Here is a 10,703-nt window from a genome sequence, read left to right on the forward strand (position 1 = left end):
TCTTCAGGGAGTTCAGTTTGAACCCCTTCATTCCATTTATATTAAACTTTTATCTTGGAAAGTTCTGTTTTTGATGGCTATTTCCTCGGCTCGAAGAGTCTCTGAGTTATCTGCCTTACATTGTGATTCTCCTTATCTGATTTTTCATTCAGACAAGGTAGTTCTGCCTACCAAACCTGGGTTTTTACCTAAGGTGGTTTCTAACAGGAATATCAATCAAGAGATTGTTGTTCCATCATTGTGTCCTAATCCTTCTTCAAAGAAGGAACGTCTTTTGCATAATCTGGACGTAGTCCGTGCCTTGAAGTTTTACTTACAGGCTACTAAAGATTTTCGTCAAACATCTGCCCTGTTTGTCGTTTACTCTGGACAGAGGAGAGGTCAAAAAGCTTTGGCGACCTCTCTCTCCTTTTGGCTTCGGAGCATAATACGCTTAGCCTATGAGACTGCTGGACAGCAGCCCCCTGAAAGGATTACAGCTCATTCTTTTTTTTTTTTTTATAACATTTTATTAATCCAACAGAGTGTACAGAATTGCGGAATAAACAAGATGGCCATACAGAACAAGAAAGGAAAAAAACAAAAACAAATGCAGAACGAAAAAAATGCCCTTATAATAAACGTAGTATATCAAGCATATATCCATCTACGTCGAGCAAAATAAAACTACTTGCATATCCTAGCATAACTCTTGGGCTAAATTTATTCTGAAATAATTATTTTTTAGCCAAAAATAAAAGCTTAGTGTATTCACTGTTGGGGTTTTTTTTTTCCACTATGGCAATAAAACAAAACAAGACACAACAACGAGAAAAAGAAAAAAAAAAAAAATTGGGGGAAATTGTCTTCCTGGTCCTTCCCCTTTCCCCTCTCCTTCAAAATTAAATTCCTCCCCTCTCCCTCCTCCCTCCCTCTAATGTTATTTTATCGTCCGATCCTCCTTCCCCCATAGGACATAAATATCTGTACATATGTAGGTGTTACCACAAAATATTCATAACCCCCATCTCGCGTCTCACATAATTATTTCACGATAACCAGTTACCCAAGCTGGAGGGAATAGCTCAAGTATTACCAATTCTAGGAAGGGTATAGAATTTAAGAAAGGCAATAAAATGAGTCTTTGAATAGGAAGAGGGTAAGACCTAATTAACGGTAGCCAATCCCGGAGGAAAATTCCTACCCTACTATCCACTAAAAATTTAGTGTGGAAAGATTTGAATAAAATCTGAAATTGAATTTCTTTAAGGAAGGAAGAAAAACTCGGAGCTGCGTGACTCCTCCAACCTTTAGCTATTAACTGTCTTGCTGTCAAGATTATTGTATTGAATATTATTACCAGACAATTCGATCGGAGATCCGGGTTCGATAAAAGAAATATCTCCTCAGCCGAGAACAGGCTTAAATCTTTGTACAACTTGCCATACCAAAACCTGATCTTTTGCCAAAACTGTTGTACTTTAGGACACGACCAGAACATATGAAAAAAATCAGCCTTATCAAGGGAACAGCGTGGACAACAAAAAGCTTGAGTCGGGTAAAATCTGACCATTTTATCAGGGGCGAGATAATAGTTGTTAATTAATTTAAAATGGGCTTCTTTCCATGAAGCAGAAATCTGTAACTTATCTAATTCCAAAAAACTTCGCTCAATTCTGTTCTCCTCTAATTACGGGAAATACCTTTTCCAAAAATTATATAATTTATCTATACATAATTCCCCCTGTTTAGCCAAGAGAATGTCATAGATCAAAGATATTGAAGAAAGACCTAGCGAGAACTGGCAAATTATACACTTAATGTTTATCCAGTCAAGGAATACTACTGTGTCCCACCTCTGATTAGATATATAATGTCGTAGCTGGAAATAAGCATACAAATTTGAACTAGGTAAATCGAATTTCCGAAACAGTAACTCTGATGTAAGCAATTGATTAGAGTCAAATAACTGATGGATATAGACCAATCCTGCTTCTGCCCAACGCCTAAAAGCTCGCTGATTAATACCAGGCATAAATTCAGGATTACCTACTATCGGGAGAAACTCCGAAAATACTGGTGAGATTTTTAAAACCCGGCAGATTTTATGCCATGACACAATGACATTTTTAAAGGAGATCAATTTACAAACATTTAACGGCAGACTTTTCAAGGAACAATGAAGGATAGCTTTTGATGCAAAAGGAGAAATCAGAAATGATTCTAACTCCAGCGCAACAAACTTATTTGACTCCGTAATCCAGTCAAAAGCTAACTTGGCTAAACATGCCCAGTTATATAATCTAAAGTCTGGCAAGGCTAAACCTGCATGTGACCGCTTTTGTGTCAGTCTGCTCAGGCTAATTCTTGGTTTTTTATTGCCCCAAATAAATTTGGATTGCCAAGACTGTAAGTCATGGACATCTCTATTGGTCAATAATAACGGGAGATTTTGTAGGAGGTATAAAATCTTTGGAAGAATAATCATTTTAATTAAATTAACTCTTGCTGATAAGGAAATTGGGAGAGAAGACCAATTTTGAAGATCATTTTTAATTTTCAGCAAAATCGGGCGAAAATTTAATTCATACCATTTCGCAGGGTTTCTATGCAAGATGATACCTAGATACCGAAAAGACTCCACCACTTTAAAGGGGTGATCTACCCATTTAGAGCCATTCCTATGTAACCAAAGGAGTTCACTCTTGTCATAATTAATTTTGTACCCCGAGAAAGAAGAAAAGGTTTTAAATAATTGCAACACTAAGGGGATAGTATCTTTTGCATTGTCCAAAAAAATCAAAAGGTCGTCTGCATAGAGAAGAGTTTTTAACTTAGAAGAACCCAAGGAAATTCCGGGTAAGTAATCCCTTAATAAAATGGCAAACGGTTCTAATGCCAAGTTGAAGAGCAGCAGAGAAAGGGGGTATCCTTGCAGAGTCCCCTTTTTAAGTGAAATATATGGAGAAGAGTGGCCATTGATGCAGAGAAATGAAATAGGATTTTTATTTAAGTTCTTGATAAATTCCAAAAACTGATTCTTGAATCCAAATCGTTCTAATGCTGAAAATAAATAATTCCAGTTCACTGCATCAAAGGCCTTTTCCGCATCAACCGTGAGAATTGCTGCAGAGCTGATCTTCTTAAAGACATTACTCTTGGGATCTAAATTCCAAGCAAAGTCCAAAAAAGAGGTTACTTTGCGAATATTCTTAAGAGAATTTCTATCCTTCATAAATCCAGTTTGGTCTGGATGGATAACTCCATCCAGTAATTTAGCCACTCTGGATGCAACAATGGCGGTCAATAATTTATAATCTGCATTTAGAACAGAAATGGGTCTATAAGACCCAGGATCCTCCGGGTCCTTACCTTTCTTCAAAATTAGAGAAATACGGGCCGCCGAGAAATAATTTGATATTGCATTGCTAGAAGAGAAATAGAAGTTAAACAAGTTGACTAATGTTAGTTTGATTTCTTCCTTCAGAATTTTATAGAATTCCACCGGGATGAAGTCTGGACCAGGTGATTTATTGATTTTAGCTACCTGAATAGCTTCTAAGACTTCTTCCTCCGAAATAGGACTATTAAGAACTGACAACTCTTCCTCAGAAATACTAGGTACCTTAACACTGGCCCAAAAATTCAATGCATTATCTATATTAATCTCTGAATCTGAATATAGACGTTGAAACACCTTAAAAAATACTTGAGTAATATCATCTGCATTAGTATGTTTTTGATTCTCATATTTAATCGAGGAAATAAGATTCTTACTATTCCTCACCTTAACTATTTTAGCCAGAAATTTAGCCGAATTCCCGTAATGTCCCCTGAATTGATAATTGATTTTTAATTCTTCTTCTTGAGATCTTTGTTTTAAGTAAATATCTCTTTCCCGTTTAGATTTGCAGTACCTGTCCCAATTATCTTTAGTCTTATCAATATAGAACTTCCTAAGTGCATTCCTTACATGTGCGGATAATTGAGATTCTTGGGCCAGAGCTTTCTTCTTCCAAGTACTCAAGTATAATTTAATTTCCCCCCTTAATACAGCTTTCGCCGCCTCCCAGAAAACCTCCGGCTTGCTGAATTGCCTTATATTGATAGTCACGTAATCCTTCCATTTCTGCTTTAACCAATTTATAAACCTGGGGTTATCAGTCAGGAAGCGAGGAAAAAAAAACGAGGTATTTTGATTCTTGGGAGGGGCAGTGGCCAAGATTGTAAAGGAAATTACTGCATGGTCCGAGATGGCAATATCATATATATCTGCCTCTGATCTACATAATGCTAAAGGTTTAGATATTAAGAACAAGTCTATTCTAGAAAATGTCATATGTGTTTTTGACTCGCAAGAAAAACTACGCTGCTCCGGGTTTTTAAGTCTCCATATGTCAATTAAATTCAATTCATGACAGAATGTTTTAAAATATTTTGCTACTTTATTATTTTCCCGTAAGTTTTTTAAAGACAATCTATCCAGAACAGGGCACAGTGTCATATTAAAATCTCCCCCTAAAATTAAATTAGCTGCTGAAGAAAGAAATACCTTACTCCTAATAGTGTCCCAGAAAACAGGAGAAAATAAATTCGGGCCATATAGGTTGCATAACACAAAGTCGCAATCCTTAATCTGTATATGTAAAATCAAGAATCTTCCCTCGGGATCAGCCTCCGTTTTAACAATTTTATAATCTAAATTTTTATGCAGTAAGATTGCCACTCCTGATCTCCTTTTGACCGCAGGGGCTGCGACACATTCACCCACCCATTTACACTTCAGTTTTGCCGCTTCTATATCATTAAGATGTGTTTCTTGCAGCATTACCACATCAGGTTTAAATTTAGCCAGGTATTTAATAATTAGTTTGCGTTTCTTGGGAGATGTTACTCCCCCAACATTCCAGGAAAGTATATTAATCTTGGAGGACATCTAATTACATATCATACTTAGTATTTATCCGACCCAGTGATGGAGGGAGGAAGAGAGGAGGAGAGGGAAAAAATAAGCGAGAAGAAAAAAAAAAAAAAAAGGGAGATTTAAAAACAGAAAAATAGCAATTAAATATGCTTCTACTCCTAGGAACAAATACCCAACCTGACCACCATCGCAACCATAAATATATGATGCTAAATTTCAGGTCTACTCTTTTTTTTTTTTTTCCCTTTAGAGAAAACAGTAAATAATATTTCAAACAAGCAAAAATCCAAAATAAAATCAGCAATAAAAAATAACAATTCAGTCCGATACATTTCGGGTTTGTAAAGAATAATTTCCGTTTTAACCTATAAGGCACTGATAAACTCCTGAGCCTCTTGGGGATTATTAAGGACATGTCTAATGCCATTCTCATCCACTATAATTTTAGCGGGATAAGTAATCCACGCTTTTATGCCTTTACTGGTGATCCTAGCACAATAAGGGACCATTTGTTTCCTTTTAACAGATGTCTCTAATGAGAAATCTTGAAAGAATAATAATTTGTTTTTCTCAAAGATAAATTCCCCTGACTTTCTGTATAATTTCAAAAATTCCAGCTTATCCTGGTATCTAAGTAGCTTAAAGATACACATTCTACTTCTATTAGCAGTGGTTCCATTTGCTTTCGAATATCCAACCCTATGCGCTCTTTCTACTGCAAGGGGCAATTGTTGGGGAGGGAAACCTAACGCTTTGGGAAGTAGTAAAGAAGTAAGCTTCAACAGGTCCTCATACTCGGGGGATTCGGGGAGTCCAATAATTCTGATATTATTCCGCCTGGAGCGATCCTCGAGGTCCTCCAGGCGGGATTGTAAGCTAGATATTCTAACTCCTTGGTCATGTACTACTTTATCTTGGACGTTCGCCCGATCCTCCAAGTCTGAGATCCTGTCTTCCGCTTCCCTCATTCTTGAGGCGAACTGCTTAACCTCACTTGACAATGATGAAATATCTGTGGAAATCCTACTGAGCTCATTCTTGATGATATCGAATTGGGGAGTAAAAATGCCTGTTAATTGTGATACTAAGTTACCTACATCTAGGTGGGATGTACCCCCATCCAGTACGGGGTCTAGTGAGGTGTCTACACTCTTAACCTTCCTGTCCTTAATTTTGGGTGGCATTATGGGGGAACTTTGTTTCGTGTGTGTAATAAATCTTTCCATGTACCCAGTGATTTAAGAAATTCGTGCAAAAACAAATAGCAAAATACAAATATGCATCAAATGTGATATCAATACCAAAAACAAACAAAAAAAAAAAAAAAAATTACAACCCCTAAATAAATAGGAAGCAGGAAAGCTTCCACTGTGAGAGTGATATATATTTTTTTTTTTTTCCCTTTTATTTCCCCTTTTTTTTTCCCTTTCTTTCGACCCCCCCCCCCCCCCCCTTGGAGGGGGATACACAGAGAGTGTAAAAAATTAGTGAATTTTAAGACCTTTACGGTGATATTAGTTTATAGATTGGTTTTTGTTTTTTTTTGCACGGAGGGGTATATCACCTAATTCTGATACCTAACCAATATATCTTAGCACCACAATCTTATATAATATTTCTCAAAAAAAAAACAAAAAAAAACAAGGCAACAAAAAAAAATAAAAAAAAAAATACACTGTCAGCAGGCCCAGAATTGCTCCTCTCAAAAATTTAAGCAGTCACATATATGCTACTTGTGCCTTCTATTCCTTACTCCTTTTCCCCACTGTACAGTTCATGAAGATTCAAATGCTGACTACACAGGGAATCAGGGAGCTCAGAGCCAAAAAAAAAAAGAAAGTTCCATCAACTGCTGAAGCTGTTAAAATAAAAACAAAACGTTCCATCAACTGATGCAGAAGTTATGTAGATAAATAGAACAGTTATATAGCTCATCAATTTTTCTTCAGAAAGCAAAGGAATGTCCCAGACAAGATTCTATAGAGGGAGATGAATCTTCTTATCAGCTTCTGGGCTGTATCAGCTTTAATAAAGAAAAATCAGGGCCCAACAGACTTAAACATCACTGTAGAAATAAGGGAATAATAAATCTTGCCAAACACTCAGAATCATTATTTCCCCCAAACTGTGGTAAATGGAACATAACAATGTAGATGTTAACATAGAGTACTTTCCGCTCTCGCTCATCTCAGATCAGTTTTCCATGTAAAGTCAGTGAGCTGCGCCCTCTGCTGATCACTTATTCCAAACACTTTTATTCGTATACCCTACCTTGATATTTTGGAATACAACAGATAAGTCTTACCCAGAGAAGTCCCAAGTTTGACACGCCTGCCTCGGACACCACAGTAAAGAAGAGCGTCTCCTCAGGCCTCCGACTGATCAGATGTAATATTCAACCGCGAGGAGGGAGTGTTGTCCACCGATCACTCCGTGGGCGCCCCACTCCCTCCTACCAGCGGTCGCTCCACTCAGGGAACCCGGGAGATTCACCGGGGTTAACTTGCCTGCTGCTCTCCTCCCTGCGCGTGTCTTTGGTGGCTAGTGCGGTATCCACCGCTGGGCTGAACCGCTGATCAAAAGGACTTCCACGGCATAGGCGTAGACACAGCCTGTAATCCTGCAAACACTCCCAGACGATCTGGGTAAAGCAGGCAGCAAATGCTGGGGGAGAATATCCAGGCTCCTGTAGTCCAGAGCACCGCAAGCTGCACAGCGTGCCTAACAGCTCCGCCCCCACCGGAAGTCCGATCGGATTACAGCTCATTCTACTAGAGCTGTGGCTTCCACCTGGGCCTTTAAAAATGAGGCCTCTGTTGAACAGATTTGCAAGGCTGCGACTTGGTCTTCGCTTCACACCTTTTCAAAATTTTACAAATTTGACACTTTTGCTTCTTCGGAGGCTGTTTTTGGGAGAGAGGTTCTACAGGCAGTGGTTCCTTCCGTTTAAGTACCTGCCTTGTCCCTCCCATCATCCGTGTACTTTAGCTTTGGTATTGGTATCCCACAAGTAATGGATGATCCGTGGACTGGATACACTTAACAAGAGAAAACATAATTTATGCTTACCTGATAAATTTATTTCTCTTGTAGTGTATCCAGTCCACGGCCCGCCCTGTCCTTTTAAGGCAGGTCTAAATTTTAATTAAACTACAGTCACCACTGCACCCTATGGTTTCTCCTTTCTCGTCTTGTTTCGGTCGAATGACTGGATATGGCAGTGAGGGGAGGAGCTATATAGCAGCTCTGCTGTGGGTGATCCTCTTGCAACTTCCTGTTGGGAAGGAGAATATCCCACAAGTAATGGATGATCCGTGGACTGGATACACTACAAGAGAAATAAATTTATCAGGTAAGCATAAATTATGTTTTCTCATTGGCTGACAGGAGTATCGTCCTATTAAAGGGACATGAAACACATTTTTCTTTCATGATTCAGATGATACATTTTTTAAACTATTTTTCCACTTTACGTTTGCATTATTTTTTTAGTATCCTTTATTGAAGGAGCAGCAATGCACTACATGGAGCTAGCTGAACACAGTGGTAAGCCTATGACGAGGCATATATGTGCAGCCACCAATCAGCTACTTCTGAGCCTACCTAAGTATCCTTATCCACAAAGGAGACCAAGAGAACAAAGCAAATTAGTTAAAGGGACACTGAACCCAAATGTTTTCTTTCGTGATTCAGATAGAGCATGACATTTTAAGCAACTTTCTAATTTACTCCTATTATCAAATTGTCTTCATTCTATTGGTATCTTTATTTAAAATACAAGAATGTAAGTTTAGATGCCGGCCCATTTTTGGTGAACAATCTGGTGTTGTCCATGCTGATTGGTGGATAAATTTATCCACCAATGAAAAAGTGGTGTCCAGAGTTCTAAACCAAAAAAAGCTTAGATGCCTTATTTTTCAAATAAAGATAACAAAGAAAATTTGATAATAGGAGTACATTCAAAAGTTGCTTAAAATTGCATCCTCTATCTGAATCACAAAAGAAAATATTTGGGTTCAGTGTCCCTTTTAATAGAAGTCATTTGAAAAGTTGATTAAAACTGTATGTTCTGTCTGAATTGTGAAAAAAATGGTTTCATGTTTTTTTAAAGGAATATTACAATGCAAAATCATGCTGGGGATATTTATATGCAGGAATTAACTAGCAAGTGTGCACTAGACACTGATCTCTGCACATCTATTGGAGCTTACACTTTTGTGCCATTCTCAGAGTTTAAAAAACAAAAAGTCTAAGCTTTGTGTAATAATAAATATATGGACTGCAGAAGAGCTGGCACAAGCTCCCCTGAGCTATTTAGTTAGAGTTACGGGAAAGGAAGCATGAGACAAAAGCAAACTGGGCTATACAACCCTAACATACTATTGTAACTCACTTAAAGGAACAGTGTACTCCAGTATTTTATGGTAGATGTTTTAGAGTGCCTTGTTTTGTTTACTAACATGCTGGTTTCTTTCACAGCTAAACAAGACCCTCAAGAAGATGAGCATAAAACCCTGAAACCAGTGAATAGAGTATAAAGTATTTACACACGCTGAAGGTCGAACCAGCAGATCATCACTTTAAGGACTTAAAAATCTTTTAATAAAAATTGTAAAAAAAAAAGCTAATCTTGTGTCTGTTGTAGTTCTGGGGTTATATTCTATATCATTTTGGGAACAAGTAAATTTTATTATAAAAGACCTATGATGTCATATAAACTTTCCTTTGCTGTTACGTGCACTTTTATGTTAGAAGCTCCCATTGAGTGTGATTTGCTGGGTGATAACTTTCAATTCAGATTACACATGGGATTGCTTTGTATAAAACCTGACGTAATATAGCTTCTTTTTACTACATAACTTTGTGTGCACAAAACCCATTGCTAACAGGTACATCAAATCCAGCACAGCCATGAAATCTCTCTAGACAAACCTTGGCAGTACAATGAGTCGTACTGAAGAGCTCAGTGTGAGTGACACTGTCATAGGATGCCACCTTTGCCACAAGGCGGTTTTACATTTCTGCCCTACTAGATCTAAAATTGGAAGCTTTTATGAGCAATAACAGCTCAAACTCAACACAGCAGAGTTGCCTGGTGCTGAAGCTTGTGTCAAAATCTTATCGGCTTTTCTGACGTGATGAATTGTGCTGCACTGTCTGGCAGTCTAGTGGAAGAATCTGGGTGTGGCAGATACCAGAAGAACACTTCCTATTGGAATGTATAGTGCCTTCTGTAAAGTTTAGTGGAGGGATAATGGGCTGGGGCTGATTTCATGGTTTGAGCTGGGCTCATCTTAAAGGGACAGTTTACACTAAAATTGTTATTGTTTAAAAATATAGATAATGCCTTTACTACCCATTCCCCAGTGTTACATAACCAATATTGTCATAGTAATATACGTTATAGCATTTCAACCTCTACATTTCTGCCTGTTTCTAAGCTGTTAAAGACAGCCTCTTAATCACATGCTTTGGTATGTGGGCCATATAGATAACATTGTGCTCACGCCTGTGGAGTTTTTTTTTAACCTTTTTAACTCTGTTAGGACGTTCTATGTGTCCTAACTGTGCTGGGCTTTAGCGCCTTTTAGGATGGTATGAAATGTCCTAGCTGTTTGGCTGTCCTGAAGCCAATAGCACTTCCAGAATGGGATCAGGTCATGGTGGGCGTGCCTAGCTTCATAGGGACGCCTCCCTGACCCGATCCCATCATTAAAATCTCGCGGTCATGGGATTTCAATTTGTTCATATCAAAACGTTGTTCCTATGTAGACAATTTAACCCTGTCATCAATGGGGGT

At 38.1% G+C, this 10,703-nt stretch overlaps 1 protein-coding gene across 1 annotated transcript in view; it reads left to right on the forward strand.

The window, feature by feature from the left end:
- Positions 1-9,531, forward strand: part of EIF3L (eukaryotic translation initiation factor 3 subunit L) — a 35,464-nt gene extending 25,933 nt beyond the window's left edge. Inside the window, exon 15 of the mRNA XM_053721241.1 lies at positions 9,383-9,531. Coding sequence (XP_053577216.1) covers positions 9,383-9,421 — 39 coding nt within the window. The 3' untranslated portion in view covers positions 9,422-9,531. The remainder of the gene's footprint in view (positions 1-9,382) is intronic.
- The last annotated feature ends 1,172 nt before the right edge of the window (positions 9,532-10,703 follow it).

Source organism: Bombina bombina, chromosome 7 (assembly GCF_027579735.1).
Source record: "Bombina bombina isolate aBomBom1 chromosome 7, aBomBom1.pri, whole genome shotgun sequence".
Classification (NCBI taxonomy): domain Eukaryota; kingdom Metazoa; phylum Chordata; class Amphibia; order Anura; family Bombinatoridae; genus Bombina; species Bombina bombina.